The sequence below is a fragment of the Diabrotica virgifera genome, chromosome 6 (genome assembly GCF_917563875.1).
Source record: "Diabrotica virgifera virgifera chromosome 6, PGI_DIABVI_V3a".
Taxonomy (NCBI): domain Eukaryota; kingdom Metazoa; phylum Arthropoda; class Insecta; order Coleoptera; family Chrysomelidae; genus Diabrotica; species Diabrotica virgifera.
In genome coordinates, this window is record NC_065448.1 from 252,310,876 (window position 1) to 252,333,204 (window position 22,329).

The 22,329-nt window shown below is 34.2% G+C and overlaps 2 protein-coding genes across 2 annotated transcripts in view; one reads left to right on the forward strand and one right to left on the reverse strand.

The window, feature by feature from the left end:
• LOC114338117 (protein toll) overlaps nucleotides 1-7,795 on the forward strand; it is a 123,972-nt gene extending 116,177 nt beyond the window's left edge. Inside the window, exon 6 of the mRNA XM_050653915.1 lies at nucleotides 6,619-7,795. Coding sequence (XP_050509872.1) covers nucleotides 6,619-7,275 — 657 coding nt within the window. The 3' untranslated portion in view covers nucleotides 7,276-7,795. The remainder of the gene's footprint in view (nucleotides 1-6,618) is intronic.
• Nucleotides 7,796-11,976: 4,181 nt separating this feature from the next.
• The window catches only part of LOC114338291 (tetratricopeptide repeat protein 7B), a 48,985-nt gene continuing 38,632 nt past the window's right edge, over nucleotides 11,977-22,329 (reverse strand). Inside the window, exons 11-14 of the mRNA XM_028288885.2 lie at nucleotides 21,305-21,455; nucleotides 20,011-20,249; nucleotides 19,609-19,805; nucleotides 11,977-18,109 (exon numbers count right to left, since the gene is read on the reverse strand). Coding sequence (XP_028144686.1) covers nucleotides 17,977-18,109; nucleotides 19,609-19,805; nucleotides 20,011-20,249; nucleotides 21,305-21,455 — 720 coding nt within the window. The 3' untranslated portion in view covers nucleotides 11,977-17,976. The remainder of the gene's footprint in view (nucleotides 18,110-19,608; nucleotides 19,806-20,010; nucleotides 20,250-21,304; nucleotides 21,456-22,329) is intronic.

A 22,329-nucleotide genomic window follows, 5' to 3' on the forward strand; every position in this document is an offset into this window, starting at 1 on the left:
CTGAAAATCAGTACACACATTGTAAATTGAATATAAATAAAAGTTATTATAGTCGGTCAGCTGTATGACGGGACAGAGCCGGTCGGTCGGCCCCAATGAATGTACAGGGTTATTCACTATATTTTGACCCCCTTGTAAACTGCTTTATTTACAGAATTAGAAAAAAATGTAAAATACAAAACTTATCCAATTTTTAAAATATGATTTTTTGACATAGGGGAGAAGAGGGAGACTTGATCATATGGGAGACTTGATCACTCTTTAAAATTTCAGTAAATAAGTAGCCTAAAATTATAAAACCGGCAACAAAGCGTAGCTGTTAGTATGTCTGAAGATCCTATTTAATTTAGTTTGTATTAGAATACACAACGAAGAGCACGTGTTTGTTACAAGTTTTTTGTCTCTACCGAGAAGTGTTTTCAAAATTATTTAAAGTTGATTTTCTTTAATATTCGTTAAGGTGAGTTTTTCGTATAATTTTTATTTAACACCATAATCATTCAGTTTACGTTTTACACAGTTTGCAATGAGTTCTAGTTTGTCGTCATATTTTTATAGACAAAAATATTAAAATGGCGTCTTGGGGGAGACTTGATTACATCTTATCTGGGAGATATGATCCCGGGATCAAGTCTCCCAGAAACTCCTTATAGATGAGTGTTTTTTTATTTTATAGACATGCCACGTCAATACAAAAGGAGGGAAGGAGCAAAGAAAAGAACACCAGTCGACAGCCAGAAGTTAAAAGAAGCTGTTTTAGACGTTATTAATAACGGAACGTCTCTCAAGGGAACGGCAAGTCGTTATCAAATAAATGTTATGACATTAAAAAGATACGTTCGCCGACAACGATCCGAAAATGTTGAAATAACCTGATTACAAGAAGGCTCAAATATTTACAAATGCAGAGGAAAATATGTTTAAAGATTATTTAGATGTTGCCAGCAAATTACACCATGGCCTTACAACCAAACAAGTAAAAGAACTAGCGTACGAGTTTGCCGTAAGAAATAATAAAAAAATACCTGCTTCGTGGAATAAACATAAGCAAGCCAGTTACGACTGGTTATACGGATTTCTAAAGAGGATGAAGACCTTATCACTACGATCTCCGGAAGCAACCAGTCTTACTAGAGCAACTAGCTTCAACAGAAACAATGTATCAAAATTTTTCATAAATTTAAAGACAGTTCTTGAAAGCAATGGAATTGGACCAGAAGCAATTTGGAGCATAGACGAAACTGGCCTTTCAACTGTCCATAAGCCAAAGAAGATCATTGCATGCAAAGGTGCAAAACAGGTTGGGAAAATTACGTCAGGGGAACGTGGACCAACAGTAACTCTTTGTGGTGCAATCAACGCAATTGGAAATCATATACCGCCTTTTTTGGTTTTTCCTCGAAAACTTTGGCAAGATCGCATGATTGATCATAGCCCACCAGGGACCACCGGCGTAGTTTATGAAAGTGGATGGATGACCGCTTCTAATTTCATCAAATTTTTGGAACATTTTCAAAAACATGTAAAGGCGACTACCGACAATAAATCTTTAATCATAATGGACAATCACGATAGCCACGTTAGTCTGGAAGCCATAACGTATGCCAAAGCACACGGAATAGTTCTTCTTACCATACCACCACATACGTCGCATAAGCTCCAGGCGTTAGACAGGAGTGTATTTGGCCCTCTCAAGAGTTTTTATAATACTGCCTGTGATGATTGGATGGTGGCGCACCCAGGAAGGACAATTACAATATATGAAGTCGGAGGATGCTTAGCTAAGGCTTTCCCCCTAGCTTTTACTCCACGTAATATTGAGAGTGGATTCAGAGTTACGGGTATATGGCCTTTCAATTCCAATATTTTTACCGATGAAGATTTTATGTCGGCGTATGTTACTGATCGCGAAGATCCGGAAAACAAATCCACTTTATCCCAGTTTGATGTTGCACAACCAGCCATAGATAACAATAATCAACCCTCCACTTCTACTGGCACTTTCACCACCCCTGAAATTATTAGACCACATTCCTCAAGTGGATCCACTTCACATAATCAACAACTACGACGAACAGTAATTGAGGACAAAAATCAGCCTTCTACTTCTACTGGTACTTTCACCACACCTCAAATAATTAGATCCCATTCTGTAAATGGAGATACTTCACAAAATGAACAGCTACAACAAACATCAAAAGAGCACAATAAAGCAAAGGGTAGAAAGCGAGCAACTACAAAAATTCTCACAGCAACACCAGAAAAACTTGCGCTTGAAGCTGAAGTTAAGGCTAAAGAAGAAAAAAAATTAGAAAAAGAGCAAAGGGCCAAAATAAGAGCACTAAAAAGAATAACTAAACAAAAACTTAAGGATCTGAGGGAATCTTCAAGTTCGGGGAGCAGTGACATTATACTACCATCGTCAGAGTCTGAATATGATCCTAATGATGAAATGCAAGTAGAGACAGATAGTGAATGTGAATCGGAAGCAGAAGGTGACGAGTTTGAATTGAGTGTGCAAGATTGGGTAATTGTCAGCTTTGTCTCCGAAAAAAACATAGTCCATCGTTACGTAGGACAGATAATGGGAAAAAAGAACGAGGATTTTAAAATCAAATTTGCCCAAAAAAGGGATGAAAAAACCTTTAAGTGGCCAGAAAAAGAAGACATGGGTGAAGTCGCACGTGACCAAATTTTAAAAAAGTTACCACGCCCGACTTTTAGGAGCTACAGTAAGCGCATAGGATGTTTTGTCTTTCCCAAATCACTAAGGATGTTCAATATTCGAGAATAATTTTTTTTCTTTTATAATTTTTCAGTATAATTTTCTGCCAGAAAATGTTATATATTTTTAATAACATTATTTGTTATAAGTCATGACTGAGTAAAGTTAGTTTTCAGTATCCAATTTTTGGTTTTATTTTAATATCATAAATCTGGAAAGGTATAATCAAGTCTCCCATACACAAGGATCAAGTCTCCCGGAGTACGGGGAGATATGATTAGTTTCTCCATATTACGAGATTCTACAAAAACTCGTTATTTATTAGCAGTATATTTTTCGAGTGTACAATACCCAAAACTGTGATAAATTTGTAATATTCCACTAAATTATCAAGGTTCTAGATTGGTTGTAAAAATAGCTATCTGAAAAAATGTAATGGTGGGATCAAGTCTCCCTCTTCTCCCCTATATATCGCACTAGTGACGTCATCGATCTGGGCGTGATGACGTAATCGACTATTTTTTTTAAATAAGAATAGGGGTCGTGTGCTAGCTCATTTGAAAGGTTATTCAATTCCCTATTCAGTAATATAAACATTAACATGATTGTTTATACAGGGTGTCCAAAAAAATTTTTTTTAATTAAGTTAATTGTTTAATTGATAATTCAAAAAAAAAATTTTGGACACCCTGTATAAATAATGATCTTAACGTTTATATTAGTACATGGAGAATTGAATAACCTTTCAAATGAACTAGCAAACGACCCCTATTCTCATTTAAAAAAAATAGTCGATTACGTCATCACGCCCAGATGGATAACGTCACTAGTATGATATATATGTCAAAAAAGCATAATTAAAAAATCGAATAACTTTTGTATTTTACATTTTTTTCTAATTCTGTAAATAAAGCAGTTTACAAGAGAGTCAAAATATAGTGAATAACCCTGTACATTCCTTGGGGCCGACCAACCGGCTCTGTCCCGTCATACAGCTGACCGAATATAATAACTTTTATTTATATTCAATTTACAATGTGTGTACTGATTTTCAGCCTTAGTAAATGGATTTAATTACCTTCGTAGGAAAGCAACTTTGATACCCTCTCAATAACCCCTGTTCTACGTTTCGCTTGACCGACCGCAGTATGTTTCTCTATACAATCACGGTAATCAACTGTGAAAAAACTAGCTTTAGTAAATTCAGAGATTTTTCGGCGCCGCCTCTCCGTCCACTAGCTGAGCACTTTCGGCTTATAAAGCCATCTCCCGAGCTATGCTAAAATATAAAAAAAATTTCAACTGGTACCCGTTTCATTATTTGCTTAGGAAGTCATCTATCATCAATTCTTTCGGAATGGCCGTACCAATAGCCCAGTAAATAAACGTGAAACTCGGCGATACCGTGTAATTTTCAGTGTCAGCACCGAATTGCATGAAAATTTGGATTTAGGTTCTACTTATCATCCACTTCAAAGTTGGACTTGTGCCGTTGGGTTGCTCTTACTTGGTGGTGAATTGGGGCCATATCTCGGGGGCGAAAAAACATTCGTTTAAAATAAGTGCAGAAAAAGATAAATTGACTTTGATGAGCAACTTTTGATCTATAGAGTTTTTTAAGTACTTTTAATTATTTAAATAATAACGTTTAAATATTTTAAATTAAGTCCATATTTTTCGATTTATTTTTTTCGAAAATAAGGATCTGCGATGGATTTTCTAAACTGGCGCTTAGAGTAAAAAATTAAGAAGACAATATAAACGCATTACAATGTAGAATTGTAAATATTTTACCTTAATTTTTAAGACTCCTGTATATATTTTTTCTTTTTATTAGTACAAACACGAAACGAGCGGGCGTCGGCGACGCTCTTAGGGACAGATGTGGGGGCGTATCTAATCGACGAGTAGTTTAGTGAGAAGATTGTGTTTATTTTCAATCGTTTGGAATCGGACTTTAAGATAAACCGTAGCCGCCTTGACTAATTTTATTGGTTTTCGTTTATTGAAAAAAATCGGTAAATATTTTGATTCAATTTTAATAGGTTAGTTCTCACGAAACCGAATTAAACCATGAGAAGAGGAGATTAGATATCTTCTTCTTTAGGTGCCGTGTCTGTATTCAGACGTTGGCCGTCATCATGTTTACAATTTCTTGAAATCTCTCTCTATCGGCTGCTGCGCGAAATAATTCTTCTACTGTGCAGCCACACCATTGTCTAATATTACGCAGCCATGAAAGTTTCTTTCGACCAATCCATCTCTTTCCCTCCACTTTTCCTTGTATTATAAGGCGAAGCATATGGTATTTAGGTCCTCTAATTATATGGCTGAAGTATTCTGTTTTTCTCCTCTTTATGATGCTTATGAGCAGACGTTCTGAATTCAGCATTTGAAGAACATCTTCATTGGAAGTGTGCGAAACCCACGATATCTTTAGGATTCGTCGATAGCACCACAATTCGAATGCTTCTATTTTGTTTAGCATTGTGGTTTTTAACGTCCATGTCTCACAGCCATACAATAGGATAGACCACACATAACATTTCAGCACCTTCTTTCGAATCGACAGGTGTCTGGTACATAAAACTGGTTTCCAGGTCATAAAAGCCTTCCGTGATATTTCGATCCTAGTTATTATCTCTTCATCAGAGTCACAATTTACATTTAACCAGCTGCCAAGGTACTTGAAATGATTTACCCGTTCTAACTCCTCTCCATCAAGAGAAAGCTGACCTTGATCTATATTAATCTTTCCAACTGCCATCCACTTTGTCTTTGAAATGTTGATTTTAAGGCCTCTCCGATAACCTGCTTCACTGACTAGATTTAGTAGTGCCTGAAGATCTTGTAAATTTTCAGTAAGAATGGCTGTATCGTCAGCGTATCTAATATTGTTGATTACTTCTCCGCCTAGCCTTACTCCCTCTTGTCTGTCATCCAAAGCCTTCCTAAAGATTTCTTCAGAGTACAGATTAAAAAGGGTGGGTGATAAAACACAGCCTTGTCGTACTCCACGTTTTATCGGCAGTTTTTCAGTACGACTGTCTCCAATTTGGATAGAGGCTACTTGATTGTAATATAAGTATTTCAGCAGTCTTATATCGTAGTGGTCAAGTCCTGTTGCCTGCAGGCAATCGAAAAGTGTATCATGTTGTACCCTGTCGAAGGCCTTCTCGAAGTTGACGAAACAAACATAAACGTTCTTTCGGAATTCACAACTTTTTTGTAATAGAACGCGCATACAAAATAGTGCTTCTCTAGTTCCTAGACCATTTCTAAATCCAAATTGCTTATTACCCATTCTAGTTTCGCACAGAAGGAATACTCGGTTTTGTATAATACGTAAAAGTATCTTAAGTGTGTGACTCATCAAACTGATTAGTCTAAAGATTAGATATAAAAGAATCTATAAATTTATTTTAATTCCCATTAAAAATAGTTGATTATAAGAGAATTTGTTTTAGGGTAGGGGTTATATAGTCAGTGGATTTTAACATCAGAACCACGACAGACGTGTTTTGGGATAATCAAAAAGACGCTTTAAGACGTACTTATATTGACAAGCTGGTCATATATTAAGTAGATAAACGTGATTATTTCAAAGACATTTTCTTTTGTGGGAACTAGTAAAATTTTAGTCGCAATTACACAAACACTTTTACATTTCGTCAATTTAATAGTATATATAATTTAGTTATCTATTTTATTAATTAAAACTGTTAAACATCACACGGACTTTTATTACGATTGTCTTTAAAGAATCCTACAACAATATACATACATTTTAAAAATTCCTATGTATTGTAGCAAATAGATTTTGCCCAATGCCATACTCATACACACAGCACATTTGATGATATACATAAGTAAATATTTTCATTTATTTTCAGGTAAATTCAACAGACGTTTTTTGTCAGAAGGAAAAGCAGTATCTAGTTAAAAAAGCTGACCTGTGTAAAACATCTTCAGCTTTCATTCTGTCAGTAGTATTCCCGATTGTAGCCTTCCTGATTTTAACAATAGTAACACTTGTATTATACATATATTATAGGCAGGAACTATTATTTTGCTTATTTTATCACAGTATATGGTTTTGTACTGAAGACGAGCCTGATGAAGATAAAGAATATGATGTCTTTTTAAGTTACGCACACCAAGATGAAGAATTTGTTCTTCACAATTTGCTTCCAGTTCTTCAACCACTCAGAACTTGCATTCACATTAGAGATTGGAAACCCGGCGAGACCATACTGAGGAATGTTGAGTATTCCGTTATGAATTCTAGAAGAACTTTGGTGGTTCTCTCGAATAACTTCTTAGACAGCGTCTGGGGCATACAAGAATTTAAAACTGCACATACTCAAGCTATTAATGAAGGACGTGCTAGAGTGATCGTAGTGAAATATGGTGAACTCGATCAAAGCAGGTTGGATGTGGATATAAAGACATATCTAAATACCAACACCTACGTAGAATGGGGAAAACCGTGGTTCTCGCAAAAGCTTAATTATGCTTTACCTCACTGTCGAGAAAATGAATCCTGTTAAGTCAAATCAAAATAACACTAGTATCATGTTGAAAATTGATGACAAATTTTTACTGAATAATCCTCCTGTGAACCATGCTGAAAGTACTGCTCCCGTTATAACTTTGGACCCGGCTGTACTAAACGTTCAAAACGGTAGTGACTTGCACATTTCTTCTTCTAAAACTCCACTAGTTGTTAGTGTGTTTTTATTCGTTTGTTATCTATCTATTTTTATCTTATATTTTTATCTAGTTTTGTACCAATCGAATAAATAGGATATATAAAGACTACAACTCAATATAAAGATGAATTCAGACAGATGGTGTAAATATGATGAAAATTGCTCATTTACCTCTCATTGTAAAAAAATGTTAATCAAGATAAATGTACAAATTTATTGCATAAATATTGATAAGCTGACTGTATCTTAGTTAAGTAAATTGTGTTTTATATGCACCAATTTTACATTTTTGCTTGTCTGTTTATACAAATGATCCATCCTTAATTTTCTTTGAACTGTGATAAATTTTTTAAGCCAATTACGAATTTTTATTTCCGAAAATTTTAATTGCGCTAATCACACCTTTGCAAAGACTTCTTTGTGTTCACCATAATATGATATTTCATTTACACCAATTTAAATAGCGAATGGGACCACTCAACAGAAATTAAACAGCGAAATAAAAGCAAAAGCAACCTTCGTTAGAATGCGATCCATTTTCAGCAGTCGAGACATATCATTAAAAACCAAATACCGTATGTTGAAATGCTACATATTCACAGTTCTGCTCTACGGAATGGAAGCGTGGACACTAAATGTGGTGTTATAGGCGCAACTTACGTATGCCCTGGGTTGACCGAATTACAAATGTGGAAGTCCTGCGTAGAATGGGGAAAGAGTGTGAAAGTCTCAAAGAACGTTACGGCCTTCTCCAACTGATTATCCAAGGGAAGGTAAATAGTATCAAAAGAGGACCGAGAAGAAGACGCATTTCCTAGCTTCAAAATTTATGAAAGTGGCATAACACGACTACCACTGAACTGTTCCGCGCTGCGGTTAACAAAATCAAGATAGCCATGATGATCGCCAACATCCGGAACGGATAGGCACTTTAAAAAGAAGATTTACAAAAGTACAAAATATAATATTTTGCGGATGACAATCCTATTCTTCAACAATTGCAAAAGACTGATATGTTTTTTGCACACTTATGAACAAATGAATAAATGAATTGAAAAGAAAACTACTTGTAAAGTATGTTCGGCATTTAATTCATAGCTTAGTGCTTTCGGCTTACAAAGCCATCTCCAGAGCTATGCTACGATATAATAACTTAAGGTACTAGTACACTTTAGAAGACCAAAAATAATCATTTTTTTCAGGAATTTTTTTCTCAGAACCCTATTAATATCTAACTCTTAGAGAGTACAAAAATTATACCTTCTTTCTTTTATGCACGTACGCTAATATTATAGAGGGTGCAAAAGTCGAGGCCTCGAAAAATGATGGCGGACAGTTAATCTCAGGATTGGGATATCTGAAACAAAAAAATCGAACTGCATTTGAAAAAGGAAGGTTCCTTACGTGACAATTTACCACAATTTGACCAAAAAAATAAAAAATAAATATTTTTTATCCATGAAAAACTGTAAGAAAACGGGCGATTTTTTCACAAAATTTTTTAAAATTTCCGTAAAATCTTTTTTTGCAGAATTTTTCACTAAAGGTGGTAAATTGTCACGTAAGAAACATTCTTTTTTCAAATGCCGTACGATTTTTTTATTTCAGAGATCCCAATCCTGAGATTAACTGTCCGCCATCGGAACTACTATTTTTCGAGGCCTCGACTTTGGCGCCCTCTACAATATTAGTGTAGAGGCATAAATGAACAAAGATATATTTTTGTATTGTCTAAGAGTTAGATGCTAATATGTAAAAAGTTTTATGTTCATTTTTAATAAAGATTCTGATAGAAAAAATCTTGAAAAAATGCTTATTTTTGGTCTTCTAAAGTGTACTAGTACCTTAATGTAAGTAATTATATAAATGGAACAATTACAAGAGATTGATCCCATCATTCAAAAAAAGGAAAACATTTTCCATAGAAATTAAAAGTCGTTAGAAATACAATCAAAAAAACACAAAAGGAATGGTACGGATGCAAGCAAGCACCCATATCTAACCATCGCTGTGACATACTGATCATATAGCAACCATCTACTTCTTCTCTTCTTCAAATGCAAATCCACTAATGGATGTTGGCGATCACATTTTCCATTAACTCTCTGTTTTTTGCAATGTGTATCAGTGATTGTACGTCGGTAATCCCTGTCCATTGCCTTATGTTTCGGAGCCAGGACATTTTCTTGCGTCCTATTCCTCTCTTGCCTTCAATTTTACCCTGGATTATAAGTTGAAGCAACTGGTATTTTTCGTTTCGCATGATGTGACCCAAATACGCCGTTTTTCTTTTCTTGATGTTTTCGAAAAGTTGGCGTTCTTGGTTGATTCTTTTAAGGACATCCACATTTGTGACTTTCGCCGTCCATGGTATCTTTAGGATACGGCGATAAAGCCACATTTCGAAGGCTTCTAATCTGTTTATATCCCTCGTTTTGAGTGTCCAGCCCTCTATGCCATATAGCAGCACCGACCATACGTAGCATTTAGTAAACCTTAGTCTCAGTGTAAGGTCGAACTCTGAGCAGCTCAGTACCTTCCTGAATTTTACGAAAGCTTGTCGATCTTGCTCAATGCGACATTTTACTTCCCTGTCCGATGCCCAGTCTTCAAAAAGCCACGTTCCTAGGTATTTGAATTTGCTCACTCTCTCAATGGACTTAGTATTCAGTATTATGGTGGAGTTTTCAAATGCATCCAAGTGTCTGGAGATGATCATGAATTTGGTCTTTTTGGTATTAATCTCTAATCCCATTCGCTTACTGTATTCTCCGATTATAGTGACAAGTTGTTGAAGATCTGCTATGTTGTCGCAAATTAAGACAGCATCATCAGCATATCGTATGTTGTTGATTAATACTCCATTCACTTTGATTCCCATCTCTGCATCTTCCAAAGACTCTTGAAATATGGCTTCTGAATAAATGTTAAATAAAAGAGGGGAAAGCACACATCCCTGCCGAACACCCCTTCTTATATGTATGGATTTGGATATAGAATTGTCTATTTTTAATTGTGCTGCCTGATACCAGTACAAGTTTTCAATGCATCTTATGTCTCTAACCATCTACATACCATAACTTATTGATGAACATAAATGCAGTGGAAACTTATGCACTGATGGTAGTGAGAATCAATTAAAATTTTTGCCTAGCTTTTACCGAAAATATTGGGGAACAGGCACAAATTAAATTGCAAAACGTGTATAAGGACGTTTGTAACATGTGTTTGTCACATTGTGAATATTAGTCCACAGTAATATTGTCGGGGTAAAAATCACCACATAATTAAAATAAATGTTTTGACAACGATTTTCGAAGTGGAAACCGAAACGCTAAAATAAATTTATTTTAAAGTTAAATTGAGGCTCATTCCCAATAAAAATAGTAAATTGCTTTAATATGTCAAATTGAACATGGCAGAAAGCTTATGAACACAATAAAATAAGAAAAACATCGTATCTGGGCCACAGACTTCGAAACGATAAATATTCTTTGCTACACGCCATCATGCAAGGAAGAGTAGAGGGAAAGAAGGCTTGGGAAGAAAGAAGAAATCTGGCTGAGGAATATCAGAGATTGGACTAACCTCAGTGTTGGACAGATATTTCACATCGCAAAATATAGAGAAACGTTTAAAGAAGTGATCGCTAACCTTCGTTAGAAGACGGCACAAGAAGAAGAAGAAGAATTATTTTATTCCAATGGAAACATTTGCTTTTGATTGGTGCTTAGGTTGCTTTTGATTGAGGCATAGGCTTTGGCTATCAATAATACAAATTTGAAGGATGAAAGTAAAAATATATTAACATATTCGTTTAATTATTTTAACAATAACAAATACCTCCTAAAATTAGTACAAAAAATAATTAAAATATGTAATAAATAACAAAACTACATCACCTAATATCTCACTGTTTATCTATTTTATATGTATAAATACTTCCACTAATAAAGAATTCAACCCAAGAAACATTGGCTCACAAAATTTGATATAAAAATATGAATAATATAAACGAAAACTAAAATATTGTACAACCAAAAAACTTGTAGATTTTTTGATATTCCTATTTATTAAATATTCCAGAAAACATCAATAATAATATATACTAAATATTGATATAGAATAAATTTTAAAAACTTAAGAAAGACGATAACCAGTTGAATATGATCGGAGTTGGATTTTTTATGTTCATAATCTGAAAATACATATAAGGGGTGAAAGAAAATGACGTATGGCGCAGAAGATATAATTTTGAACTATACGCAACATACAATGAACCTGACGTCATAGCATCCATAAAGATCGGATGTCTGCGCTGGATGGGCTATGTTGAACGGAGATTGGAGACCGAAACACCAAAACTTAGATACATGGAAGAAGTGGAAAAAGATCTGAAAGCACTTGAGATTACCCAGTGGAAGAACAAAGAAAGGAACCGAACAGAATGGCGGAAAATCTGAATCTGGATGATGAATCTGAAAATACACTGCACGACAGAGAAAACGGACCACCAACTAAATATTAGGAACTTTTATATATTTTTTACATATTTCTCCTTTTTCTTTCACGTTAATTCAATTAAATGTGTGAACTATTGTAGTGTTCTAAAGAGTTCCTGAGATATCTTAGTGTTACACTGGCCTCCTTACAGTGAGGTGTAGAGTCCTTTTCATGAGCATTTTTCAGTGCGTCAGAGTTTTTCGATTTCTTTCTAACGCATTAAATTGTATGTGACAGAAAAAAAGGCACGTCTGTGATTGTGATTACAGACATTTATAACATTTATTCTAGTTATTCTAGTTGTCGATAGATGGCGCTATAATCGAAGAAAAAATTATTTACGAATTATATAATATCTACGAATATAATCTGTACAATTTATAAAACGATAAAAATCAAAGAAAATACCATTTTATAAATGTAATAAACACAATTGATTTGTTTTTATGCCAAATTGCAAATAAAATGTGACAACTGTCAGATTTAACTAAAATGTCATGTTAGAATAAATGTCATAAATGTGTATTATCACGGATTTACCTTTTTTTCTATCATTTGTGACGCACTGAAAAATGCTCATGAAAAGGACTTTATTTCTTAATCACAATGGAAAAATATTGAAAGTATATTAAAATTATTACAATGCTGGAAAATGGAACAAGCCAAAGAGATGTGGCAAGACAACTGAAAGTTAGTCATTCAATTGTGCAGAGACGTTATAGGTCTGGATCCCGCGTATGAAAAAAAAGTTGATTAATAGCATACTGAAAATTTGTTAATAGCTTAAGGGTGTCTAGTCGGATAAACTTTGATAAATGGGAACACTGGAACAGGGGCAGTTTTAATTGTGGAACAGGTTAAAAATTTGGAACGGTCAGACCACGAAAACGGCACATTTATTTTGTCCGACAGAACAGACTTAAGCTCTCCGAACAGAGATTAAACTCTCATGCAAAAATCAGACTGCTATTTATCACCTGTCATAATTCCTGTCATTTGACATATTCCACATGTTCCACTCATTAAAACGCCCATTTGGTGATAAATAGCAGTCTGAATTTTGCATGAGAGTTTAATCTCTGTTCGGAGAGTTTAAGTCTGTTCTGTCGGACAAAATAAATATGCCGTTTTCGTGGTCTGACCGTTCCAAATTTTTAACCTGTTCCACAATTAAAACTGCCCCTGTTTCAGTGTTCCCATATATCAAAGTTTGTCTGACTAGACACCCTTAAGCTATTAACAAATTTTCAGCTTGCTATTAATCAACTTTTTTTTTCATACGCGGGATCCAGACCTATTAACAACGATGTCTTGAAATTGGATCTCATCAACGGGACACCCTACGAGTGCCAAAAGGAAGACAACAATAGAAACAGCAGAGATGAAAACCCTTCGAAAAATCGACGGTAAGACACTATAAGACAGAGCTAGAAGTACAGATATACGACGGAGATGCAAGTTACGAATACAGAAGTGTTAACAAGCTTACAAAAGGAAAACAAGAAAGCTGGAATATAGGGCTTTTCATCGATTGTCATTTGTTTCGAGATTCTATCACGTGTCTTAAAATATTAATATATCTACGTGATACGTCTTCGGTTTGTATCATTGGTATATACCAATAACGTATGACGTAAACGTAGATATATTAATATTATGTGACACAAGATAGAAGCTCGAAACAAATAACTGTGAATTAAAAGCCCTATTTGGGCCACATTACTAGAGGTGCGAAATATGAGATATTAAGGCTCATAATTCAGAGCAAAATTAAGGGGAAAATCCATAGATAGAAGAATAATTTCCTGGCTGAGAAACTTAAGAGAGTGGTATACTTGCAGCTTAGTAGATCTTTTCGGAGACGTCGCCAATAAGTTACGGAGAGCTGTGATGATAGCCAACCTCCGATAGGAGAAGGAACTACAAGAAGAAGAAGAAGATAAAAACAATTCGTTTATCGGACGCTGTAGCGACAATTTTTCCAAGACGAATAGACGGACTGCATATTGTAGAGTCCCTTTTGTCTCCTTTATTCGTCGTCGCCTTCCTTATAAATTGTAAAAGGATGTTACAAGAAAATGGTTCCACGAGAATTTTCAGATTTATTGTTTACATCTGGGACGTCTCATTCTAAAATATATTACCTTTTAAGTTTCGCTTAAGTTATGCTTATTCAACATTAGTGTGATAAAAGAGGTTTTTCGAGAAAGAGTACTTTTCGTATCTACAAGTTTTTAAAGGAAAAAAGTATTTAAACTTTTGACACAAAATAACATTGAAACTTTAATTTTACTGTACGATTCCCTCAATAAGAAAGGGCCAACAACAGACAATAGGTACTGGTAAATTTTAGAGTATACACACGCATTAAAATAGTATTATATATAGGGTGAGGCAGATAAAGGGCCTATTAGAAATATCTGGAGAACTGAAGGTAAGAGAATCATGAAAATTGGAATACAGAGGTTTTGAGGTATAAACTATTTAATGAAAATATTTTCGTCTCTTTGCTACTTCCGATTATATCGGAAGTTGATTGTAACTTCGTTTTTTTTAAATGGAACACCCTATGGAATATTTTTACATTTTTGAATTCTGCTCGATGTCTTCTTTCTTAAAATATGAGGTTTTGTAATATTATACAGGGTAGTTTAAAAAATAATTACGGTTTTTAATAAATTTTGTAGCAAACTTCACACCCTGTAGAATTGTACTGATTTGATATCAAAAACTCCATTTATGTTTAAGTGATTTTTAATATAGTCTACTATTATTAAAAATGATTAATGTAGCGAAATGTTTAATTTTAGTATACAGGGTTGGTCGAAACTCGGAATAAGTATTTTCTGAGTTTTCTTAAATGGAACACCCTGTATTTTAGTATTGTAATGAAATGATATTTTAAGCATTCCCTATATCTAACTGCTTTAATTTGTAAGTTATTCGTAGTTCTTTAAGCCAAACATTAATTGCAATAAAAATTACGTGAAATTTTATTAGGTTTGCCGTGAAAATATTCAATCATAAATAATTTTTTGAAAATAAATACATGTTAATCTAGAATGATCCTTAATTTATTAATATTGGATGAAATACCAAAATGCCTACGTTGTTAAGATTGTTGGTGCATAAAATATTAATAAAACAAACCATATTCTACCTAGTTGACTATGGCTTTGACACTAAACTTGATTAAACATTAGACATTGTATTATTTTTATAGTTCCAGTTGCTTTGTTACCATTACTAATATAAATTTTTGTAATGGGGAACTGATTAGTAAAGTTTTTGTTTTAGGAGAGTATAACAAAAATGTACTACTAGTAATAAGAATTTATCATCTGCAACTCCCTGATAGACGACAACCAAGAAGAGAAACTTTTCAAAGTTTACTAGAATAGTTTCGACGTACTAGTACTAGACACTTATATTACGAGAACGTTCATACTAATATGCAGATTCTCAGTGACAGTAACATTTAAGTCATTTTAATCATTAACAATAGTTTTTGTTCGATCAGATTTATTGTAATCTAAATGTCCAGTTCGTTGAAACCGCTCTAGTAAATTTTGAAAAGTTTCTCTTTTTGGTTGTCATCTATCATGGAATTGCTGATGATAAATTCTTATTGCTAGTAGCAAATTTTTATCTGTTATACTTTCCTAGAACAAAAAACATCTGAATCAGTTCCTGATTAGAAAAATTCATATTAGTAACGGTAGCAAAGCAACTGGAACTTCAAAAATAGTAGATTGTTTAAACAAAGCAAATGTTTAAGCATATTTAGTGTCAAAGTCATAGCAAACTAGATAGAATATTGTATGTGAATATTAATATTGAACACACCAAAAATCTTAACTAAGTAAGTATTTTGATATATCAACCCGTATTAATCAATTAAGGGTCAGTCAAGATTAATGTGTTTATTTTCGAAAAATTATTTACGATTGAATATTTTCACCGCAAACTAATAAAATTTCACGTAATTTTTATTGCAATTAATGTTTGGCTTAAAGAACTACGAATAACTTACAAATTAAAGCAGTTAGGTATAGGGAATGCTTAAGAAATAAAAAAGTACTATAAAATATCATTTCATTACAATACTAAAATACAGGGTGTTCCATTTAAGAAAACTCAGAAAATACTCATTCCGAGTTTCGACTAACCCTGTACACTAAAATTAAACATTTCGCTGTATTAATAATTTTTAATAATAATTTTTTTTTGAAATCAAATCAGTACAATTCTACAGGGTGTGAAGTTTCCTACAAAATTTATTAAAAACCGTAATTATTTTTTAAACTACCCTGTATATTATTATCAAACCTCATATTTTAAGAAAGAGGACATCGAGCAGAATCCAAAAATGTAAAAATATACAGAGTGTCCCATTTAAAAAAACCAAGTTACAATCAACTTCCGGTATAACCGGAAGTAGCAAATATATGAAAATATTTTCATTAAATAGTTCATACCTCAAAACCATTGTATTCCAATTTTCATGATTCTCTTACCTTTAGTTCTCGAGATATTTCTAATAGGCTCTTTATCTGCCTCACCTTGTACATTGTTGTGTTTTAAATCGTCCCTCTAACACAATTTACAATAGAATTTGATTTTCTCTTCAAGGACCTTATAAAATTGTATTTTCAACGAAAATTTGGTTATTACTACTACTACTATCGGTTTACAGCGTTCTCCGACTCCTAACCGCCATTCTTCCCTGTTTAGCCATAGACCTGGAGGGATTTCTTTTTCCTCTAGTTCTTTTTCAATTCCCTCTCTCCAGCTTCTTCTCGGTCTTCCTCTTTTCCTTCTCCCTTGTGGTGCCAATGCCAAAATTAATTTAGGGATCCTGTCATCTGGCATTCTCTGTACATGACCGTCCCATATTAGTTGTTTTGTTTTTATGTTATCAATTATTATTGTATGTGTGACACATCATTTCTGATATTCTTTCATTTGGCTTCCGATCTCGTCTTGATTTGTCTGCTGCTCTTCTTCAGATGTCTCTTTTTGTTACTAGTAGCATTTTCTCTCTGTTCTTTGTTTCAGTGGTAATACTTCACTGTCATATATGATTATACTTTTAAATATGGTATTGTAATATAAGCTTTTTGTTCGGTTTAGATATTGTTTGGTCCCACAGAATGCCGTTTATCAAGGATATGGCTTTTCTACCCTTTATGTTTCTGTCTTTTATAGCAACATCGAGTGCTCCATCTTGATTTATCTTGATGCCCAGGTACTTGTATTCATCACAGTGTTTACTTTCTGCCCAATCGTCTAATGTAGTGGACTGCTTTGTCCCTCCAATACACATGGCTTCAGTTTTTTTAATGTTGACTGCGAGACCCCATCTATTATATTCTTCTATTAGCTTCCGAGTCATGTAACTTAAGTCGGCATGATCCTGAGCAATCAGAACTTGGTCAACAGCGAAACATAAAGTGTATAGTGTTGTCTCGTCATTGAGAGGGATTCCAATGCCATTACATTTTATTTTCCACAGTTTGAGTGCTTGTTCCAGGTAAATTTTGAAAAGGGTAGGCGAAATACAGCACCCCTGCTTCAATCCTTTCGTGACCTTAAATCCCTCATAATACATCCTTGATCCTGTTTTAATTTTTGCAGTCGTTCCATTATACAGACTGCTTTGATAAGACCATGTTTAATGTTGGTTTGCCGTAAGGTTAACCATAGTTTGCTGAGGGGCACACTGTCATATGCTTTTTGTAAGTCTACGTAAACCAGATGAACTTCTTTATTGACGGCTGTTTTTTCTCAATAACTTGCGTAATAGAATACTATGGACCGCCCAGTTCCAAAGACAGCTTGCGTTTTGCAAATTTTGTTTCAGTTTTTACTGTTTATTTAACTCATTCTTAAAAGTTACCAGTATATTTTACTACTATCGAAAATACTATATATAAATGGTAAAATACTATTATTGGATGAATTTGAAGATTAGCTAAGTACCCGTTATTTATAAACACATAGGACCTTATCGTTTTTACAAATTACCTAACTATTCTACTCAAAAGTTATTGGGACCGAATTAAAAGGAAGAATAGGACTATTTTGTTCTTCAAGGAGAGCTGTCGCCATTGCATTACTGGCATTTTCGTATTCTCCAAGAGCTTCAAGGACTTTTCCCAAGTTGTACCTAAAAATAAAATGGGAAACGTATTAATAAAACAAATATATGTGTTTAATAGACGGTACCGCAATCATGGCAGAGAATATAGACGATTTACAAATTTTTCTAGAAATCATTAACAGACAAAGCAAAAAGGTGGAACTAATAATGAATATAGATAGAACCAAATAATCTGTTGAAAAAATACATCTGACATTGGAGGGTAAACCGTTAGAAGGTCAACTTATAAACACATTTAGATCAAGATGAGGACATACAGGTCAGAATAGGTTCGTCGAATGTTATGTTTGGTTGCAACTACTATATTATTACGGATTAGATGCTTGGACTCTGAAAGTCCAATCCGTAAAAAAATTGGAAGTATTCCAAATCTGGCTATGTAGACGTGTATTCTGAAAATTCCTTGGACTGTAAAAGTCTCCAACGAAGAAGTGTTTGAAGAAGAAGAATTGGACTTTGTAGAAAGTTTATTAACACCATTAAAATGCGAAAAACAGCGTATTTGGGCCACATACTCTGAAACGATAAATACTCTCTGCTGCACGTCATCATGCAAGGAAGAGTAGAGGGGAAAAAAGGCTTGAGAACAAAGAAAACATCTTGGCTGAGATCTAGACTAACTTCAGAAGCCGAATGAGGGAGACCCGTATGGTCAAAATAGTAAGAAATAAACCACCAATCGATAGAAAAAGTATCTGTCGATCGCGCAAAAATGGAGCGACAATCTTCCTTAGAGGTATAAATCCGCCAATAACAAACAAAATTGCTTATGAAGAAGAAAAAGAAGAAGAAGACATATAAGCCCATAAGAAATGAGCTTACAATACAGTGAAAATATGCATCAATAGTCATGAAAGAAACAAATATGAAACAGCTCAGGTTGGCAATACTAAAAGAAGAAGTCAGCAACACGCATATACCAACATTAGCCGATTAATACAAAGTCAGATACGTTCAATACACAATACATAAACATATAATTTATAAACACACAATACAGCGATGAGCGCGCTAATATCCGGCAAAATAACGCAAAAGATGGAAAACATAACAGGTTGTGTAATAAAAAGAGATGAAACTAGTAGAGGTGTAAAATTATCGATAGAAACCTAAAAGTTTACATTACACAGTTTCCCACCTTTAGAGATCTGTGACAGGAGAATTTTATAAAATTTTATAAAATTCTGCTGTCACAGTGACAGTTGTCATACTCCTTCGATGCGTCTAAAAGAGGGAACGTATGTAATGTAATGTAACCTTATAGGTTCCTATCGATAATTTTGCAGCTCTATTAGTTTCATCTCTTTTTATTTCACAACGTGTTATGTTTTCCATCTTTTGCGTTATTTTGTCGGTTATTAGCGCACTCATCACTGTATAATAAGAATTTAATATCATCCTGCACGTGCAAACATCATCCTCAGAATTATAAACTACAAGCATGGCTAAATGCCTACAAGATCAAGGCCAACAGAAAATTTCCGTTTTTAATAAAAAGATCTTACCATGTAACATGATTTTTGGGTTCGATCTTGGCAGCCTCCCGTAAGGTTGTTTCGGCCAATCCTTGAAGGTCTAAATAATGATACACTAAACCTAACTGTTGCAACGACTGAACGTGAAGCGGATTAATAGCGACAGCATTTTGGAAGCACATTTTGGCATCAGCCCACTCTTGTTTATGCATGTGAAGAAGCCCTTTCTACAAAAAAAAAACGAGAGGTTATTAAAAAAATAAGACATCCTCTGTAAAAGGTATATTTAAAATTCACTAAATAAGGGTTACAGTAATCACAGAACGTTTTCGGATTAAAAAAATTCATCACCAGTGTTACTAATAATAATAATAGGTTAATAATATATTTTTACGATGTTCGAATAATATTAATATATATGATCTTACTTACCATATGCATTGTATGGTGACTCAATGGATATATCTGCATGGCTTCTTGAACGCACATTTGAATGTCAGCAGGCTGGTCTAGAGCAAGGTACAGTTCGGCTAAAAGCAGCCAGATTTCAACTTGCAGCATCCATGCTCGCTGAGGACCCGGTCTAGGGTTAAAACTACTCATGGAACTAGCGACCTCACTAAGAGCTTGCTCTACTCTTGTGGCGGCCAGATTGTGCAGGTGTAAGGAGCCTAAAATGTATAACAGCATTAATGAAACAAACACTTGCTGTGAAGAATATGTATGGACTAAAAATGAATATAAAAAGAACAAACACATGTAGGATCCGTTAAAGACACTCGTAATAAAAATCCGTATGATGCTTAACAGTTTTAATTAATAAAATACACAACTAAATTATAGGTATTGATAAGTTGACGAAATGTAAAAGTGATTATGTGAAATTAAAGCGGCCACAATTTACTGGTTCTTACAAAAGAAAATGCCTTTGGAAATAATCGCGTTTACTTAATGATGACCGGCATGTCAATATTTAAGTACGTCTAAAAAGCGTCCTCACGTCTATTGCAATTATCCCAAACGACCCACAGAATCCACAGTAGTTTTCACCGCCAGTGGTCTAGTCCTACTAGCCCCCAATCCGCCTTCATATTAATAATTAAGAAAAATTCTATACAAGAAACTTAAAATCTAAGATACAATATTTGGAATACTACATACATGATAATAACTAAGAAAACAAATATACAAACAAGCACACATTTGGAAAATGTACCGATAGAAAGGTTTGATAAATACAAATACCTAGGAACAAATAAGGGCCAGGATAGAAATAGTAAGAAATTGAAAACAATTCTCTGCCACAAAGACCTTACATTAGAACTATGCTATATTATGTGACTATGGAATACTATGTGTTTTCCATATTGCAATTTGGACTTGAAAGCTGGACATTAAAGCAAGAACACATAAATAAGCTACAGTCATATGAAATGTGGTGTCACAGAAGGATGCTTAGAATAGCAATAATTAACACAAAGCTACAATATCTGGGACACGTAATGAGGGGACAGCGATATGAAATGCTAAGACTGATAATACAGGGAAAGATAAGAGAAGCAAGGAGTATAGGAAGAAGGAGAGTGTCATGGTTGAAGAATTTAAGGGACTGGTTTAAATGCAGTTCTATAGAACTATTCAGAGCAGCGGTATATAGGGTAAAGATAGTGATGATGATATCCAACCTCCGATTAGGAGACAGCACTTAAAGAAGAAGAATACTTACTTGAGTCTTTATCTGACATTTCTGAACTGTATAGTTGGAAGACTGATCTCGTGTCACTTTTTCTATCACATTCTGGCATATCTGAGATTGTTTGGCCTTCATAAAGATTTTTCCAAAGTTCTAACATCTGTTTTGCCGTTACTAAGGCTTTCTAAAAATACAAAGTACATGTTAAAAAATACTGAAATTACAGCGTTCAGAAGGTAAATAAATCTACTGGGCTGTTCAATAAGTTTTCCGGTTCGATAAGAGAAGGAGTTGCTACTAGCCTAATTTTTGAAGTTATACTTCTTTAGGCGCGATTGAGAGTAAAATTTCATAATACTGCGAGCATGCGCACACAGACAATATGGTATAAACGTTATACGGGATCTGATTGGGTGTTAAAATCATCTGTCAATAATAATTGTTCAATATGGAGATTTTGGATAAACAAATTAATGTTGTGTATATTAGTTTTTATTGTTGTGATGGCAGAAAAAAAAGCAAGTTTATAATATTGTAGTGACTTTTTAAATAGTTTTTAAAAGCGACAAATACGTAATAATTGTAAATGTTTCAGTATCCTATTAAAAAATTTCATAGGTACCTACCTACTTTAAAAATTTAAAAAGAACCTACCAAAATAGTATGTAATGCTTTGATTTACATAATTTGATTACAGTCATCTATCAAGTCTCTTAGTGATTAGACGTGTTTGATTTAAAAGTCGATTCACTAATTGCCGCAAAAAATACACAGTTTGTTTACCTTTTACTCATTTATTTGGTTAAGTTTTTTGGATTTCTACAAGTAAGTCGATTCATTACTTAATTTGTCCTGGGAAATTATACTTAAAAATCCGACTTCTGTCTGGGACGGATGTCGGGAACTTCACCTGGCGGCGGGAAGCCGCCGCGATCTTCAAATATAAGAATCGAGGATATCAGGGTTCTGGATGGCATGGAACTCGACGATTCAAATGTAAATATTAATCAAGATGGTTTTCGTGGATTTACAGAAGCCGATAAGAATAATATTGCAAC